The following is a 20,652-nucleotide window of genomic DNA, read 5'->3' as shown; positions in this document are numbered from 1 at the left end:
TGAGGATGATCTCTATGGTGAGGAGATCATCCTCACCAAAAATCAACTCATTCCAAAACTTCTAACCCCATCAAAATTGATTTACAAAAAATGGACGGTCCACGATTTTTCAACGTGTAAACATGGGGCTAAACATTTCGGAATGGGCTGATTTTTGGGGAGGATGATCTTCTAATCATAGAGATCATCCTCACCAAAAATCAGCTCATTCTAAAACTTCTAACCCATGTAGGACAAAAAACATTTGTTAAAGTGTGTGGTAAAACTTAGGGTGCTGAACATTTCCCTATATATATATATATAGGGTCAGGTTCAAGGGCCGTCTGAGAAACCGTCTAAGAAAACTTTCGACGGTAAATAAAATTTTAAAATATGGGTTAGAAATTTTGGATTGAGCTGATTTTTTGTGAGGATGATCTCTATGATGGGAAGATCATCCAAAAAAAAAATCAGCTCAATCTGAAACTTCTAACCCCGTTAAAAGTGATTTAGAATGTGGACCGTCGATTTTTTATCACTTTTTATCACTAATTTGTAAATCACTTTTGATGGATTTACAAGTTTCTGATTGAGCTGATTTTTTGTGAGGATGATCTTCTCATCATAGTGACCATCCTTGCAAAAAATCAGCTCAATCCAAAACCTCTAACCCTTATTTTGAAAAACGAAAGTTTTCTTAGACGGTTTCTCAGATGGCCCTTGAACCGCCCCCATATATATATATATATAGGGAGGCGTTCGGAGGCATCTGTTTTAACAAAAGAAGCTCGACCATTAGATATATAACGATTGGATGGTCGAGATTGTTGATTGCGTTTAAGTTATAATTTATTATTTTTTACAGTGCCATCCCTCATTTTTGTGATTATTAGTGCCACCTCCCTGGCACAATTACAACAACGGAGAGAGTTCTCGTCTCCTCTCTCTCTCTCTCTCTCTCTCTGAAACCTTCGAACTCTCTCTCTCTCGCTCGCTCGCTCCGCTGAAACCTCGAACTCTCTCTCTCTCCGCTGAAATCCTCGAACCTCTCTCTCTCTCTCTCTATCGACTCGATAGAACTGAACCCTTTTTCTCTCTCCCTCTCGCCTGAAACACTCGCTAAAACACTCAAATAAGCGATCTCTCTCGTTCTCGTTTTCTCCCTCGCACGAAACACGAACGACATTTCGTGAGCAGTCTTGAAGAAATGCAAGGTTGCATCAGGACCAAGTCGTTTCTCGTAGAAATCAAAATGAAGCATTTTGTAGCCCCTGGTGATAATTTTGTTGGCTCAAATGAATTCCAACATCTAGTCAGCTAAGGTGTAGTTGATTTTGCCTGGGTGGGGTTTTGTCGCATCCCATTTTAGCTCATTTTCAAAAATGAGTTCAGTGAAATTGAGAGAGAATGAGAGAGTGAGAGCGAGAACGAGAGAAAAACCAAGAAAGAATGAGAGAGTTCGCGAGAGAAAGAGAGAGAGAGGGTTTGAACACGAGAGAGACGATGGAGAGAGGGTTCGACAGAAATAACAGAGAGTGAAAGAGAGTGAGAGAGAGGGTTTGAGAGAATGAGAGAGAGTGAAAGAGAGTGAAAGAGAGAGAGAGAGGGGTTCTATCGATCGAGAGAGTGTTTGAGAGAGTGAGAGAGAAGACGTCTGTCGAGAGAGAGAGAATGAGAGAATTCTCACTCTGTAAAAATAATTGGTTTTAAAGAGATAGGGATGGGGCACTAAATACATGAAAGAAGAAGGGTGGCGCTGTAAATATTATATAACTTACGATTTATACGTTAAATTGAATCTGATCCATCTGATTATACTATATCCGACGGCTTAAAAATGTTTGCCAATCTCGACTGTCCAATTCAACAATATCCAACGAGGGAGGTTCTTTTGTTAAAACGATTGATAAAATAGAAGGCGCTGAACGCCTCCCATATATATATATATATATATGGGAAATATTCAGCAACAAACATTTTGGCAAAACATTTTTCAAAATATGGGTTAGAGGTTTTGGAATGGACTGATTTTTGGTGAGGATGATCTCTACGGTGAGGAGATCATCATCATAAAAAATCAGCCCATTCCAAAACTTCTAACCTATCAAAAATTGTTTACAAAAAATAGACAGTCCACGATTTTTCAACTTGTAAACGTGGGGCTAGAAGTTTTGGAATGGGCTGATTTTTTATGATGATGATCTCCTCACCGTAGAGATCATCCTCACCAAAAATCAGCCCATTCCAAAACCTCTAACCCATGTTTTGAAAAATGTTTTGCCAAAATGTTTGTCAAAATGTTTGTTGCTGAAAGGGACCCTATATATATATATATATAGGGTCCCGTTCGCCACCCTTAGTTTTACCACACACTTTAACAAACGCGTTTTGTCTTACATGGGTTAGAAGTTTCGGAATGAGCTGATTTTTGGTGAGGATGATCATCCTCACCAAAAATCAGCTCATTCCAAAACTTCTAACCCCATCAAAATTGATTTACAAAAAATGGACGATCCACGATTTTTCAACGTGTAAACATGGGGCTAAACATTTCGGAATGGGCTGATTTTTGGGGATGATGATCTTCTAATCATAGAGATCATCCTCACCAAAAATCAGCTCATTCTAAAACTTCTAACCCATGTAGGACAAAAAACGTTTGTTAAAGTGTGTGGTAAAACTTAGGGTGCTGAACATTTCCCTGGAAATGTTCAGCACCCTAAGTTTTACCACACACTTTAACAAACGTTTTTTGTCCTACATGGGTTAGAAGTTTTAGAATGAGCTGATTTTTGGTGAGGATGATCTCTATGATTAGAAGATCATCATCCCCAAAAATCAGCCCATTCCGAAATGTTTAGCCCCATGTTTACACGTTGAAAAATCGTGGATCGTCCATTTTTTGTAAATCAATTTTGATGGGGTTAGAAGTTTTGGAATGAGCTGATTTTTGGTGAGGATGATCTCCTCACCATAGAGATCATCCTCACCAAAAATCAGCTCATTCCGAAACTTCTAACCCATGTAAGACAAAACGCGTTTGTTAAAGTGTGTGGTAAAACTAAGGGTGGCGAACGGGACCCATATATATATATATATATATATATATATATATATATATATATATATATATGTATATATATATTTGTGTGTTGCTGCCACGTGCTTGTTCTTTTTTGTTTTGCTGCCAACACACAACTCTTTTGTTACTACCAACCCACCCAACATCCTGCCAGCAACACATACTTAACAATTTTTTTTTCTTATGTTGCTGCCAGCAACCCAAAAATGACACAACCTCTTTTACATATGTTGCTGCCAGACTCACTCAGATCACACCTCACTCAATCTCTCTCTCTCTCTTCCTCATCAAACGCTGCCTTCTCAGTATCTTTCTGCTTGCCCCATGTTCCTTCGGCCAACTTCTTCGCATAATCCAGATCATCGGAAACTAGGACATTGTCAAACATTGTCCCTGGTTTTACCATGACAGAACCAGTATGTAGATCTCCACGTATTAGGGCTTGTGCTCTCTCACAGGCCATGGATTTCAACTCGGCATCTTCAAGCTTCAACTTATTGTCCTCCCGAACAGCCTGCTCAGTGAGCCTATATGAATCCATGTTCCCACAAAATTCAGCAACTTTTTGATGACGAAAAAATCAGCAGATCCTGCGACGATGTAGACGAAGTTCAGATTTCCGTCTCCAACTTCTTTAATGTTCAAGTTTTCGAGATGATTCCTGAGCTTTAAGTACATGGAAGGTGTAGTTTTTATGTATTTGACTAGAGATTCCTCATCCAAAGGATGACACCCATTCGCTCCATTGATGGCGGTGGTGGTACTGTTCTTGAGTTCTTGTGTTCAAAACAACTGACTTAATCAGTCGCACATTCTTCTCCGTATCCATCCAATCCAACAAGTAGTTGATAGAGAGAGAGAGAGAGAGAGAGAGAGAGAGAAGAGAGAGAGGAGGGGGAGGGGGAGGGGGGGGGGGTAGTAGTTGGGGTAGGGGGAATATATGCATTTTTTATATATATACCTCCACCCAAATAGTCTCCTTTTTTTTCTTTTAACTTGTGTGGCTGCTATGCCCTTTACCAGATTTCCCTTTTCTCAAAGTTTCACTTTTTTTTAAATTTTTTTTATTCTTGCTGTTACTAACAGTGTACAAAAACACCGATGAAAAAAAAGAAAAAAAAATATTTTTTTATACCAAACACAAATTATATATATATAAAATTTCTTTATAGCAACCCACGATTTGTTTCTCTTTCTCTCTTCATAGATCTCATATGTCAACTTTAAATCTTTCATTATTCTTGGAATTGATAACATAAAAAATCTAAAATAAATAAAAAATAAAATTACTTAACTAAAAAATTCTACTAACATACCCTAAAAAAATAAAATTAATTAAATAAAAAACAAATAAAATATAAAAAATAGGCCTATTTAACAATGCAATAATTTTTTGAAGATTTCAAGTTTGATCCTTAAACATTTTCCAGTGGAGTCGCCATTAAAAGTGTCATCGATCCGCGGGTTGTGGATCCCTTTTTTTTGGGTTTGGGAATCGTCACTTAGTTTTACGGTCTAGGAACCGAAACATGACTCAAAATGAAAAAAAATTACTAATCTATGAAAAGAAAGGGTTCAGAGATCATGTTACGGGATTGGAAGGTGTTAACCACCGATCCTGCCAGGCAAACGTTGGTCTCTACTTTTCTAAAAATTTATTACATTACTAAAAATGACCTAAAAAAATAAAAATCTTACTTACCCGGGTGATTACAACAACTAGTTCCCTCAGAGCTGGCAGAGAGCGTCCTTGTGCGAGTTTTCCTGCTTTTTATTCGTCATTAGATTTACTTCTGATCTCCAAGATGAGGTATCCTTTTCCTATATCTGAGTATTTTCTATTTTTTTTTTTTGAGTATTTTTTAGAGGGTTTCGGGTGTTTTTGGTGGGTTTCTAGGCGTTTTTTGAGCACAAACTAGAATTTAGATGTTAGGTAGGAAGGTGGGGCTTCGGATTTAGGGCTTTGGGAAGGCTGGGGGTGTTTCTAATATATTTTTCCTAAAGTTTCTCTTGACCTGTGAGATTGGATTGTGGAGGCTCCTATTTATAGATTTTTTTGGGAGTCTTTTTTACTTTGACTTGGTTTCTTTTATATAAGATAAGGTTGTTTAATTATGGATCAATTGAATTTCTGAGATTAAAGTTTTGAATTAGGGTTTTAGGGTTTTGATTCTTACGTACGATGAAAGAATATATTTCTTAAATTTTTGGGAGAACACTCTTTATTATATCTTTTATTATTTGAGCCCCCAGATGGAGGGGTCTTTAATAAATATCAGGTGGGCTTCATTTGAACAAGTGGGCTACCATTTAAAATTTGGCCCGTGAGCTTAATTAAATGGTTTTATTTGTTTAAAAATTTATTTTATTTTATTAAGATTTCACTTTACGTTCATTAATATTTTAATTATTAATTTCGAAAATTTGAATTTTTAGGGTTGGAAAATTATCATTTTGCCCCCAAAGAGGATTTTTACGTTTTGAGGTCGTTTTTCGATGTTTTGGAATCGATTTTTCGTAAGGACTTCAATGAGAATTATGATTTGTGTCATTTATGGATTTTTGGTATGAAATGATTGTGGGCCCTATGAGGGGTATTTTCGTAATTTTGTAAAATTTGGTAAAAATTGGCTAAACGGTTTACTTGATTTTAATTTGTTATTTTATCTATTCAAAAGGATTTTCCTAAGCATAACGTAGACTCTAGGAATATTTTGATGTTAGGGTATTTTGGTAATTTGATCATTTTTTAGTGATTTTTCTCGTAAAATTTTTTTTGTCTCAAAATGATGATTTTCACGTTTTTGGGTCATATTTTCCTAACATAGTTTTTAATGTTTTGTTAGCTTGAGATACCTAATCAGAATTTCTAAAACATATCTAGTAACAAACATATCGAGTGCGAAAATGGGGTGTCTACACAATGACAAGAGCACTGTGAAGAGGTATAAGTATCGCACTGATGATTTGGGCACCATGATGACGACATAAGGACCATGAGAATGGTAACACCATAGTAATTGATGAGTAGTATAATAACAACTTGATAATCGAATGGTTGACATGAGTGCCATGAGGATAACATAAAAGTTGTAATGATAGCTCACGGTTCCATAAGGATGGTTTTAGCGTCACAAAAAATGGTTTAGATGCCATGGGGATGACATGTGATCTAACAACTCATGTTGTTAGGATGGCTTGAGCACTATGATGGCGGTAGGAGCTTCGTAAAGACAGTGTTGGAACTGTGAGGATGACATGAGAGCCATACGCGCAATATCGGGGTCACGAAGATGACATTAGAGCCACAAGCATGACATCAAAGTTGTAAGGATGACTTGAGAGCCATAAGGATGGCATTGGAGTTGTAAGGATGACGTGAGAGCCACAAGCACAACATCATAATCGTACGGATAACATTAGAGCCACAAGCACGACACCAAATTCATAAGGATGGCATGGAGGCCACAAAGACTGTAGTGGAGCAGTGCATATGGCGTAAGACCCACAAACCTGAAATAGAGTTGTAAGGATGCTGTGAGCACCTAAGAGTAGGGCTTGGAAGTGAATCCAATCGGTAGTTGACCGCGTCATCAAAATCACAATTATCCAGACCTTTTCTTTTAAGTTTCTCTAAAACGGATTTAACCGTCGTCGAATTAAGAAAGTCACAATGAGTTTTGTGAGTTGAGATGGGCATAACACTGAGTGATTGAAAATTTGGGGAAGCCACAGCCTCGGATTGTGTTGAGGCATCTAAATATACCGTGCCTTGTTCATTCGACAATGATGGATTTTTTTTAGTCTATGCTGAGAGGCCAATCTCGTAGGGGACTTTGTGCTTGCTTTGTTAAAAGAACCCGAATTCTTTGACTTCTCGACAAGTGAAGAGTCAAGATGATTTGGAATGCTTCTTAAATTTTCGTTGAAGATTAGAATCAAAGATAGTTGGTTGGAGAAGTGATGAGGCTTGCATGAGAGAATTCGAAGCCTCTCTAGGGTTCAAAGAGGATGAATGGCAGGTTTCCTCCTTTAATGGTATTTTAGAAGATACTTTCAATCTTCATCGAGGGCCCAACTTTGCCAAGGACTTCAAGAATGTTTTGAGGAGCTCACGATGTGTCTCTTCTAATTTTTACTGTGATTGTTTTGACCAAGTCATCTATTACAATAGGGGGTTGAAAGTCCTAGGTCGACACTGTGTTACACATACAACTTCTCTACTTTGATTGATCTTGAACACGATTAATTCGTAGAGGTTGGTTTATCAAATTTTTTTTTTTTTTTTGATTGGTAAGCTGAGGTTAAAGGGACCTCTCCCTTAAGAAAACACTACTAACGAGTGTAAATACAGAGTAGATCTTCTTCAACAATTCTTAGAAGATCTTGAGGAACATTAGAACTATCATGAAATATAAAAAAACCATTCGAAACAGCCCCCAATTTCGCTAAATAATCTGCTGCTCTGTTTGATTCTCTCCATTGAAATTCGAATTCACATTCATCAAAGAAATGAGCTTGGTCTGCAATCCAGCAATGTTTCTACATACTTCCATGAAGGTATGAATTCTCCCTTAATGCACTTGATCGAGTACAATGAATCTGATGAAATCAGAATTCGTTTGAATTCCCTCCGTCTTGCAAAACGCATTGCTTCCAATATAGCTTGGATTTCGATCTTGATAATATCCCCTTCTTTGCTATTGCAGCAACCAGCAAACACATTAGTTTATCTTGGCCATGGCTAAATCAGCATTGTGACTTTTTGGCGGCACAAACCTTCGGCACAACACCGAAGATAATAATAGTGCAAATATAGCTTGACAGCTTGAGTCAAGGTTGTCACAAGACCCTTCGTCACCTTACGTTTCAGCACCATGGTTTTTTCTGTCGGTTGATGCTGCATAATTTTGGTGTATTATTCCAAATGTGGGTTTCAAGTTTTTGGATGCATAAAACGTTGAACAAATAGTTCGTGATTATTGGGCATTGTTACATGGGTGCAATGTGTTATTCATCTGTGTGCATCTATCGATTGTAGCTTTAGGCGTGAATTTCTTTGAAGAGAGTAACATTGTCATCACACATATTTTCCTTTAGAAAGACTAATGAGACATCCATCAAGCAATCATATTTGAATGTAGCCTACATGGAACAAAATCAAACACACCCAACATCCCCTGTTGGTACTTAACAAGAGATGTTAATTGGTGGAATGGTATAGGATTTATATAATAAACTAGTGGCAATTGTTTTATATGCTGCTTCCGTTAGGTGACGGCCATCCCAGTTGGCATTCAAGGATGGGTCGTCACAGACTGTGGAACCTCTATTTCCACACAAAACTGATGAGTTGAAATTATATGGACCGCCCCCTCCACAACAGACTGTAAGTGCCCCCTTCGAAAAGCCTGAAACCATAAAAGATGATGTGATAATCCACTTTTGAGTCTTTGAGTACTTAGTGCTGAAAGTCCAATCAGGGCCCTTTATAAATTATATTAAAGAGGTCACATTATTTAATAGGAGACTATTTCAGAAGACAATATTATGATGATCCACAACGACTATAGAAAAACACCCATGCATTATAATAACCATTCAGGCCCATCATCAAATCCTCTTAACTTTTGGCTCTTCCTTCCGTAGTCCAACATAGGCTGCAACTTGGTCCAATTCAAACTGAGAACCGAACCCTTATGCCATGAATAAAGGGTGGCGTTCAAGGCCCTAAAGCGTGCCAAACATATTTTCAATCTATGGGTTAGAAGTTTCAAAATGAGCTGATTTTTTTTGTGAGGGTGATCTCTATGATGAATAGATCATCCTCACCAAAAACCAACCCATTCTGAAACTTCTAGCCCTATCAAAGTAGTTTACAAAAATAGGATGGTCCATGATTGAAAGTAGTTTTCACCAGAGAGGCCATCATCATGAAAAATTAGACCATTCTGAAACTTCTAACCTCTATTTTGAAAATTGTATGGCTCTCTTTAGGGCCTCCGAACACTTCCCATAAATAAATATAAATGTAGATAATAATTATTATGGATTATTTTAGGAGTTGGGACATAAATTAATGATCTTTTATGGGTAAACTAATGACTTCTTATGGATAGATTAGTGATTTATTTTATGAAATTTTTTGTTTATTATATGTTTGTTCTTTTGTTAAAACTGTTACTTACATTTTTATAGAATATTGGCAACCCATTGAACCCAACCGAACCAAGTTGCACCCCTAGTCCTTCAATCAAAACTCAATTTGATTGATGACTTTTCGATCATTTAATCAATATAAAAATTTATCTTTCCTAAATCCTCAATTAAAACAACAACTCTCTATAATATCAAATAATTTCTTAATTGAATAATTAAAAAATATATCTCAAACGAAGGTTGGAGTACGCACCGAATTGAATTGGAGAGCGATAAAAGTGCATGGCAGCATTGTAGTAATCAGCGTAGATGATGATGGTATGAGGATGTAGCTTTCGCAATCTACCCAACTCCTTCTTAAGAAGATTGTTGTGATACTTGGAAAATTCGTTTAACCATTTCAAACAACCTGTTTTTGGGTTGTAGAGTTCCTTGTTTTGGCTTTGAAATTTTGTGAGAAATACCGCAGAGCATCCAATTGGAAAATCTCCCGCGACCATGAGCGTATGGGCCCCTTGTTTGATCAATTTCTTTTTACAAGAAGAAGAAGATGACATCAATAGAGATTATGAGTAACGATGCCTAATCTCATATCCAACAGCTCATGCATATGTATATATAGATTCATTTTAATGTTTTCATTTAATTTAGCATAAGTTTTTTGATTCATGACAATGATCCAGTTTGGTAATTTATTTTACCTGTTCCTTACAATTGTTTTGTACTGATTTAGTATTCTTTTTAAAACACTAATAAAAATTCTTAGATTGGTAGGAAATGCTCAGTAAAGTTAATTATATAGGTTTAATGTCAACTAGCAAATGGCATGTGAAAAGTCACATTTAATGCAAAAAAAATTAAAATTTATGCATGATTAAAAAACTTTATAATTATTTTAAAAGTATTTTAAAAAATTTCAACTAGATAATTTAATTTTGTATCATATTTTATCATGTAATATATTAGGGTTTGTTTTTATGATTTAAAATATGGGGGCTGTTTTTGGAAAATAAATTTGTTGCATGTTGAACCACTTTTACTGGCCTTCTAGCAATACAAGAGTAAACATTTTCTATTTGTATAATGTATACTTTGAAGCTTCTTGTTTTCCCCCTTAGCAAGCAAAGATATATTGATAAAGAAAAAAGTATTTACAAAGGGAATTCCCTTAGTATACAAATCTGGATATTTTTTTTGAAATGTTTGACGTCATGTCGATCTGTAAAGATAATGTATCCAGAGGAAACATCTTTCCATCTCAACCCTTAGCTCGATGAAGAGTGATGTTTGATAGTAGAGTTCTTAAAGAAATATAATTTCCAAATGTGTCAATAATGGACAACAATGTGGGCAAACTGCATGCTATATAGAACAATAAGACAACATTTTATTTATATCAATTTTGCTTTTGTGCTCACCTGGATTGCTTTGGATATAACATTGATGACTGAAGGTACATAGGTCCGAATCTCTTCAAAACTCATTCCTTTAATAGCAAAGTAGGCATAATCGTTTCCCCCAATCTCTCCGACAACAAATAGGGATCTACTGAAGAAGTCTCTGCAATCTATAAATTACAGAATCTTACACATAAAAAACTTACGAACACAAAGTTTAAGAGGAATGAAAATTTTGTTGATATAAGACTTTAAACATGCTTAATCAACCTAAAAGTATTGGGTTCTGTCTTGAATTCAAAGAGCCAATACAAGAGCTGGAGATCACAAGTACCCCCAACGTAATCCACAAACTCTTAAGGCAGTCTATTGGGAAATATACAACAAATATGAATCATTGAAGTGGAAAAAAGAAGTCTATAAACTGACACAATCATTACACGATTAACATGATCAAAATAATAAACTTTAGCTGATGTACCTTGAAATATATTGATTTGTAATGAATGTAACCTCATATTGTTGGTATCCAAACCTAAATAACATACGTGTGAGTGCGCTCTCTAATAGAGATAAGGTGTATAGATTATAATAATGTGCATGAGATACACTATATCAATGCTATCGTGTATCTCATCACATATCTTGAAGATATTAGATTTGCAACAAATAAGTTCAATTAGTATCAATTAGGTATATTTGAATATTGGACTTATTGATTGTCTTTCTATATTGGTCGATGTTTCAATCTATATAAACCCAATGACCAAATGTAATCATCATCCAAGAATCCTCAAAATAATCCAAATTATTCATGGTATCAGAGCTCAAGCTCCATTGAGCACATTGAGCTTGGTGTGCCGAACCTAAATCATTTTGTTCCCTTTATTAGTATTTAGTTCTTTTTCTCAATAAAAATCCTTCATTTCCCTATATTTCTACAAACCTCCCTACTTCACACGTTAATGCTTCACAATCTCAATTTTTATTTTATTTAAAAATTCTTCAATGAGAGTTCTTATATTTAAATATCACGATCCATATTTCTACGCTTTTGTGAGAGATCATTACAGATCGGATTTAGTGGGCCACCAGCTTCAACAGACTCAAAAATGAGTGGGATGCGACAGTGATGGTCTTCATAGATAGGTGGTGACCACCATGAAGCATGGTTGGACCTTACGGCAATCCATCTTCAACTTCTTCATTGGATCAAAAACTAATAGTTTATATAATCAAGTACATAGTCTTTATCTAAAGGACTGCAATTACGAGAGGGTATTAGAGTTAAGGTGTATGCATTATAATAATGAGCACGAGATACACTATATCATTGCTACGGTGTATCGCATCACATATCTTGAAGATATTAGATTTCCATCAATTAGTATCAATTAGGTATATTAGAATATTGGATTGATTGATTATCTTTCTATATTGGTGGATGTTTCAATCTATATAAACTCAATGACCAAATGTAATTATCATCCAAGAATTCTCAAAAAAATCCAAAATTTTCACTTTTTACGAGCATCACACGGTGTCAAGTAGGGGGTGAGAGTGTGGGATGTACCTCTTTTAGCTATGTATGTAATATTGCTATCATGGGAAAGCAACCAAATTTAGTAGCATTAATTTTATTTAGAAATTGTATTTCTAATATAATCCTAATTTCTTAAGCAAGCCAAATTTTAACTAAGTTGCCTCAAACTTTATACAGAACTTTTTTTTAAACAAGTGGACAATCTATTAGAAATAGAAAACAAAGATGTTATGTCTTTCATAAGATTGAATTGCTTGCATCATCTCCTACTGTAGACATGAGATATTCATTGTTGAACCTCAATGCTACTTTGTTTAGAGTTGCCAACATTTTTTTTTTAAGAAATGGGTGTGAATGGGCACCCAAATCAATTTTTTAAAAATTTCATTTTTCATGGCATTGTAGTGACTTTTATTCATAGAAAAGATATGGCCTACCTAAGATTTAGGTAAGAGGATTCGGCTAGAGAATGAGAAAGGTATTAGGCACCTTCTTCTCTCCATCTAAAGTGGTTATCTTTTTAAATTTGGCCATTTTGAATAGTTAACAAAATAATAAAAATGTATGAGATGTATGAAGTGGGTGTGTGCACATGATGGATATGCACATCTTTAAAAGAAGATTCAATGTTAGTATTGACATGAAAAATATCCTATGGAGTCATCACCTTTTACATGAGTTAGAATATTAGTTTAGGATTTTAGATAGATTCTATGGATAAAATCCCCTTAAATTTACAACCTTGATGCATGCATGCTTAGCTAAAAATTTAGTGTTTCAACACTATCAAGAGAGTTACACATTCCTTCATCATGGCTAAGCATGTATGATATGTGTGCATAGTGTATATTATGATGCATAAAAGAGGAATTGGTTAAAAAAACTTCAATCTCCATCCTTTCTACCAAATCATCACAAGTATTCCATACCCAAGGTTGAAGTTCAACCTACTCGAGATGAATGAGGATTTTCCATTACATCCTAAAGGTTTTAAAAAAATAGAGAGAAATAGAAAAAGAAGATGCAAACTTAAAATAAAACTAAATCATAACCCACGTTATCCCTTGATAGTCTTAAATGAGATTATCTTGAGCATGACTTAAAGTTAAGAGTTTAAGCTAAGTGTTGGAAGTAAGAGGTGAGTGATGATTTTTGTTTGAAAGCTTGAAGATTTAGAGAAGGTTGAGAGATGATTGAAAGAGTTAAATAGGGATTTTGATATAATTTAAGGTTGAGAGATGGAGAGTTGAGAATATGAATTACTTATAGGAAATAGGGTTATTTATAGAGTTTTTAGCTAACTTTTAGGGATTAAGTGATCCACCCTAGAAATAAAGAGCATAAACATGAGGTTTTTGTTGTTTCTTTTAGAATTTTATATCTTTATGAGGGTAATCTTAAATATATTTTTGGTCTTTGATTTTTTAGTAAATAGAGGTAAGAGAACAAAAGTATTTTTAGAAAGATAAATAAGAGAGTGACATGTGTAAAAGTGAAGTATTAGGTAAAAAATAGACTTTGATTCTATTATAAATATCCCCAAAAGCAATGGTAGATAAATATATATATATTTGAAATGAACTAATGTGAGAGTTTTATGTATGTACCTGAGGATTCTTACCTTTTGGGGGCAGGACTAAAAGTTCTCTAAACTTTAAGGATTTTTATCAAAGGCTAAAGTACATTTTTTGTTTTACCTTACTTTTTGAGAAGGGTATTCTTAGGTTTCTCAGGGGAGTTGACTTTATAATTAGGTTGGAACATTGGGCATTAGGGGCTTATGAGAGACCACAATATGTCCCCTTTAAGAGAATAGGCTTGGCATTGAATTTTGGTTTTGGAACTTAGGTTATGGGCTCATGATAGTTTGGATTTTGATATTTGGGTTAGGAGATAGATAATGGATTGGTTAATGGAGAATGGGTTGGATATGAAGTTGAATCGATTTATGGGTTAGGGGAGTGGGTATGAAATTGGATAAGATTGTATGGATAGACTAAGGACAAGGTTTGGGCAATGATGCATGTATCATAATGTATGTGTTTATGTATACATGAAAAAAGTGCCAAGTGGCAATTATTATGTAACGTGGGCTCATTGAAGGGTTTTGGACCTTTAATCGAACTATCACAATTTGAACTTCTTCTAGTGGGTTCGTGCAAATTAGGGTGTCTACAACTACAGTATATATATATATATATTATAAGGATAATTTGAAATTCACGAGGATACAAAAGAACCCCACCTGAGATGGAAACATAAAATGCTAAGAAATAAACTACACGATTTAAGCTTATATGTATTTCCTGATAAATTATTGCTAAATACAATTTTTGAAACTCATACTTAAGAAATGATCACATTGTTTTACGCTCTTTCTGTTATAAAGTATGACTCAAAATCAATTAAGCTTGGTCCAATTATGTGTATATATTTTTGAGTCCGTCTAAGGTAATTTGAATTGGGTTTGTAACTTATGTAAGTGACCCATTTATGTAGTGCTTCAAAATGGGTTTTTATTTTCTTTTGTTGTAACTAAGTCTTTTCTAGATACGAGAGTAAAGAAAGAAAGAAAACCTAGAGAGGAGAGGTTAAAAAGTTTGGGAAGATTGAGATCTAGAAAAAGGTGAAAATAAGTAATAGAAGTGTTTCCATATATCGATTTGCCCCATTTTCTTCATAGTGAAATCAATATCCAATACTCATACCTCCGTGGACGTAACTTTTGGATGAATCACGTAAAATCTCGTATTGTGAGTATTGTGTACTTGCTTTTTCTTTGTGTAGTTGTTTATCTTCATTGCATTTGCTACTATTAGTTGGGTTGTTCTTCATTGCCATTATCAAACAAGGTATTGGAAGGTGTGACATACAAGGTGTTTCGTGAAATATCCAATAGGTGTTTGATCAAATTACTAAGTGAACTTTACAAATGTGTTCACATACACAATAAGATGTACCAATACATAGGTTATCTAGGGGGTTTGCAATGACAAAAAAGGGCACAAGAATGATCAAAATTTTTGGTGGGGTGAAGTCACTTGATGGAAAATCAAACTTTACAATGTGACAAAGAAAGATAAGGAATATTCTTATCCAATAAGAGCTTCATAATTGCATTCGAGGCATTGAAGCGAAGTTGGATAGGATGTCTAATGAGACATTGGAAGAGTTGGATTTGAAGCCTAATAGTTTTAATGACTTACATATTTTCGATGAAGTCATGTACAACGTTATGAAAGAAAAGACTAAAAATAACATGAAAAAAGCTTGAGAAGCTTTACATGGGGAAGACTTTGTCCAATAAGCTATTCCTTAAAGACCAACTTTATGGCTTAAGGATGGATGAGGGATAAAACATCATGGAGTACTTGAACACGTTCAATCAGTGTTTTAGTGATTTGTTGAAGGTAAACGTGAAGTTCGAAGAAGAAGACAAAGTATTGCTTTTATTTAGATCACTTCCTAATTCCTTCAAACACTTTCAAACTACTCTCATATTTGGCAAAGAAACCATCACGTTTGAGGAGGTGGTTTAAGACCTTATCTCTCACGTGACCATGAATAAGTTAAATGAGAAGGATGTTCAAAGGGAAAGACTCATTACAGAGGGTTCAAGTGAGTGAAGCTGAACAAAAGAGAAAAAAAAAATCCGAAGGAAAAAATTGTAAATCCAAATCTAGAAGTAAGAAAGAAATGGAGTATTATCATTGCGAAAAGAAGTGACATTACAAAAGATATTGTAGAAAATAGGAAGCGGAGATAAAAGAAGGAAAGAAAGCTGAGTTATGCTCCACGACAAGAAAAAGCATCGAAAAGCGATAAAGTGCTCTTAACGACATTTGCGAGTAATCTCACATCCAACTCTTAGATTTTAGATTTCGAGTATATTTTTCATATGTGTTCCAATTGTAATTATTTTGAATCCTATGAACCTCATGATGGTGGAGATGTTTTAATGGGTAACAATACGGTATGCAAAGTCATTTGAACTGATACCATGAAGATAAGAATGTATGACAAGGTTATTAGAACCTTGGGTAGTGTGAAGCATGTCTCGGCATTCAAGAAGAATTTGAAATCCTAAGGCATACTCGACTCAAGATATTCATTCTCAATAAAGGATGGAGCACTCAAGGTGTCTAAGGGAGCCATGGTGATAATGAGAGGTGCGAAACTTGCAACTAACTTCTACAAGTTTCCAGGAACACAATTCTAAGTGGAGTTGCAATAGCCACAGAGGAAAATTCTAGCAAGCTAGAGTTGATAGGAAGCCCATGAGAAAAAGTAAGGTTCCTAATATATTGTAAATTCTTGTCTTGAATGTTCAGGGGCTCAATGACAGTGAGAAAAGGTCTGTGATTAAAGTTATGATCGTTCAGTCCAACCCCTACTTAGAGGCACTGCAGGAATTTAAGCTAGAAGTTGCTAATTACAAAACTATTGAAGAACTATGGGGCTTTAATATCAACTAGAGTTTTCTGCTATCGATAGGTACCTTAGGGGGTGTTATAGTTATGTGGAATAAGAATTTTATCTCGGTAGAAGAAGAGTTAATTGGGGTTTTCTTTGTTTCTATGCTTGCCAAGTGTGTGGGTGAGGTGGTGGACTAGATTTTCACTGGGGTGTATGGGCCTACTCGACAGGTTGAAAACAGTCAATTCTTGGTTTCTTCTGAGTGGGACTTATCTTTTTTGTAGTCTGGTTCAAAAAACAATGCCTAACCCCATGACGAACCATTGTTCAGTTACTCTGGTTGCAGACCTAGTTTGTAGGCGACCCATTCTGTTTCGATTAAAAATTATGTGGTTATCACGTCCAAACTTTATAGAATTTATCAATGAGAGGTGGGAAGAAAAATGTATTGATTCTAAGAAGAAGTAAGGGACCCCTAGGTTGGTGTGTAATATTGACTAGGAAAGGGTGTACGATCATGCTAATTGGAATTTTCTTCTCTATATGTTATGTTGTATGGGGTTTGGTAATAAATGGATCTAATGAGTGATGAAATGTGTTACAACTCTTACCTTCTTGATATTGATCAATGGGTCGCCAGATGGGTTATTTAAGAGTTCAAAGGGTTTACGCCAAAGGGACCCTCTATCTCCATTTCTCTTTATTGTTGTGTTTGAAGCTTTAGGTAAAATGATAACAAAAACAAAATTGAATGGAGACTTATCTGGGTTTAGAGTTTCAACCATTGGTCATTCCATCTCTCACCTTCAGTTTGCAGACGAAATATTGGTTTTCTTGGACTTCACGAATAGGGAGGTACCAGTTCTTTTAGGTATCCTTGGGTGCTTCCATATTGTTTCTGATTTGTCGATGAACTTGCAAAAGGGTAAGATGTTCCCTATTGGTAGTATTTTGGAGGTGGAGTTGGTGGCAGCCTTGGTGGGGTTTCAAGTGGGTATGTTGCCAACTTCTTACATGGGCCTCCATTGGGGCAGAATATCCGTGCAAAACTATATGGGACCCACTGATTGAAAGGATTGAGAAAAGACTATCAACGTAGAAAGCAAAACACTTATCCAAATGCGAGAAATTAGTTCTAATCAAAAGCAGACTAGCAACCATTCTGAATTAATTTTGCTCCTTCTCCCTTCTAAGGAGTGTGGGAACTAAAATAGAAAGGCTCTGTTGGAACTTATTTTGGCACAATAAAGATGAAAAGAGAAAGTTTCATATGGTGAGATGGGATAAAATATGCACCTAAGAAGTTTGGAGGCCTGGGTATTAGGAAGTTTGGACATACGAATTCGGCACGTCTTAGCAAATGGTTATGGAGGCTTGGGGAAGAGGATGGTAGCTTGTGGAAAGACATCTTATTTGAGAAGTTTAGGGTGAATGGTTTGGGATGGGAAAGTGGGGCAGCTAAAGGATTGTATGGTTGTGGGTTGTGGAGGGGTATTTTTAAAAGTTTTCGAAGTTTCACAAGAAAGTGAAGTTTAAGGTTGGAAGGGGTAAGAGAGTTCATTTTTGGGAGGATTGTTGAGGCAGTGACTCTCCTCTCAAAGATCAATTTCTGGAGTTGTACATGATTTCCTACAAAATGGGGCAATCGATAGTGAACCCTGGAAGTAATGTTGAAGGTGCTAGTGATTGGGACTTCAGGTTTATAAAAGCCTTTAACGATTGGGAGCTAAATAGTATTGGCAACTTAATCCAGTGATTGGCGAATACAACTTTCAATGGGGATTTAGTAGATTCATGTATTTGGTGTGGCATAAGGGATGGGAAGTTCTTGGTCTCCTCTATGCATGTTGACTTTTATGCTACCCAAAACCAAGTTAGGTTCGACCCTTTTATGTGGTATGGTAAAATACCATCCAAGATTATTAAGAGGGGGTTCTCCTTACCAAACTATTTTTGTATTTGTAGACTTGATGGGGAATCGGCAAATCACATTCTTATCCATTGCTCCGTCGTGAGTTCAGTGTGGGTCCACTTCATCTTCTTGTTTGGCCTAGTAGACTGCTTCCCTTCCACTTTTAGAGAGTTGTTCCATTCTTGGCTCAAATGGGGTACTTCCTTTATAATGTCCAAGCGAATCATATGGAACCTTTTTCCCTTTGTCCTATGTTGGACTCTTTGGAAAAAGCAGAACAGTAGGATATTTGAGAACAAAGAAGGCACTATCCAAGATATTACTTTCTCAATTTTTGGGCTTTTCTTCTTGTTGGAAAGGTTATTCAAGCAGTTCAAGGGCATTTTCTTTGAGAACTTCCTTTTGTGTTGGGACCTAGTTTGTATTCTAGAGCCTCTTTGAGGGGTGCTATTTTTTTTTACTTCTCTTTTTTCCTTGTTTTTTTTTCCTTTATTCTCACTCTTGTATCTCTTTAGGCTAGTCTACTCGACTATCCTTTATAATGAATCAATTTTTACTTATCAAAAAATTCTAGTAAGGATGAAACTCAACTTTGACACTTAAGACTTGGCCATATGAGTGAAAGAGCAATACAAGAGTTACACCAATGAAAATTCTTGAAGGGTGTTGAAACATGCTAACTAGAATTTTGCAAATTTTGTGTGATGAGAAAGCAAAATGAAGTATTGTTCAAGATTACAAATAAAGACATCAAAAGTAAAGGATTATTAAACTACATTCATTTCGATGTGTGGGGGCCCGCACCTACTAAATCCAAAGGTAGAGCTCACTACTTTGTCACTTTCATGGATGATTTTTCAAAAATGTTTGAGTCTACTTTATGAAGGAGAAATCCAAAGTCTTTTCCAAGTTTGTGGAATGGAAAGATGAAGTAGAAAATCAAGTGGGAAAAAAATAAATACTTAAGAAACGACAATGGGAGTGAGTACAAAATGGCAAGTTCTTGAAGTTTTGCAAATAAAATGCATCACAAGACATTTCACCGTGAAGAAAAATCTTCAACAAAATGGCATAGCCAAAAGGATAAATAGAACTCTCATGGAAAAGGAAAGATGCATGAGGCTACATGTGGGTTGGTCAAACTATTTTGGACAAAATCGATTAACCATGCTTGTTATTTGGTTAATCGATCACCATCAAAGTTACTTGAGTCTAAATGTGTCGAAGAGGTATGGATGGGCAAAGAAGTTGACTATTTTACATTGAAGGTGCTCAGATGCAAAAAATATATTACCATTACTAGTGACAATAGAAATAAATTGCAATTAAAGTCACTTGCGTGCATCTTACTCAGATTTAAGAAGTGAATGAAGGGATTCAAGTTTTGGGATCTGATTAAAAGAAGAAAATCCTTAATAGAAATGTGGTATTTGATGAAAGTTCCATAACATAGGGAGTGTAGATATGTGATTTTTGATTTTCAAAGATCACCTTCATAAGGATTTGGAGTCACCATTCATTTTTGTAAAAGGGTGTGAATGGTCACCCAGAGTGTATTTTTAGAAAAAAGTGTTATTTTGGCGTTTAGTGACTCCCGTACGGATAAAATACTAATTCACCTAAGATCTAAGTAAGCGGTTTCGATTTGAGAAAAGGAAAGGTGTTAAAAACCCCATTCTCTCTACCAATTGGTCATAACCTCGTAAGTAACTTGGTCATTTTGAAATAAATAAAATAAAAGAGTCGCATGATTGACGATTTGTACCCTAAGAAGGGATTTATTATCGGCTCGAACTATAGGGATCATCTCATTGAAGGAAATGATCCTTATAGAAATTTGACCTCGAAAACAACATATTTTTTTGAAACGTGTTGGCTAATGGTTGTAGGCCCATTCATATGGGTTGAGAAGGACCCGACTACCGATTGCCTCAAAACAAGTTGTTTGGGGAAGGGATTTTAAAACGATTCTTTTTCTTTTTTATTAAAAGTGATTACAACCCCTATATTTTCGATCGAACCGAAATCCAATCTACTGGAGGTAAGGGAGGGGGAACATTACACTTACGGGCTTGTTAAAATAATAGAAATAAAGAGAGGGGGAGATAGAGAAGGTAAAGAATGGGAAGGTCCAACGCTTATGCTCAACCCTACATTGAGGCTT

At 35.6% G+C, this 20,652-nt stretch overlaps 1 protein-coding gene across 1 annotated transcript; it reads right to left on the bottom strand.

The window, feature by feature from the left end:
* Nucleotides 1-8,084: 8,084 nt before the first annotated feature.
* LOC147387711 (GDSL esterase/lipase At2g27360-like) lies at nt 8,085-11,003 on the bottom strand. The gene is made up of 4 exons (XM_086421076.1): nt 10,888-11,003; nt 10,639-10,787; nt 9,474-9,750; nt 8,085-8,472 (listed from the first exon to the last, which is right to left on the bottom strand). Exons 2-4 carry the CDS (start codon nt 10,702-10,704, stop codon nt 8,252-8,254), a joined length of 564 nt encoding a protein of 187 aa, XP_086277202.1. The 5' UTR covers nt 10,705-10,787; nt 10,888-11,003; the 3' UTR covers nt 8,085-8,251.
* Nucleotides 11,004-20,652: the final 9,649 nt, after the last annotated feature.

This window comes from Akebia trifoliata, chromosome 13 (assembly GCF_017979445.1).
Source record: "Akebia trifoliata isolate Shusen 1 chromosome 13, ASM1797944v1, whole genome shotgun sequence".
NCBI classification, from domain to species: domain Eukaryota; kingdom Viridiplantae; phylum Streptophyta; class Magnoliopsida; order Ranunculales; family Lardizabalaceae; genus Akebia; species Akebia trifoliata.
Note: the sequence above shows the minus strand (reverse complement) of the source record. Positions and strands in the feature narration are given on the sequence as shown.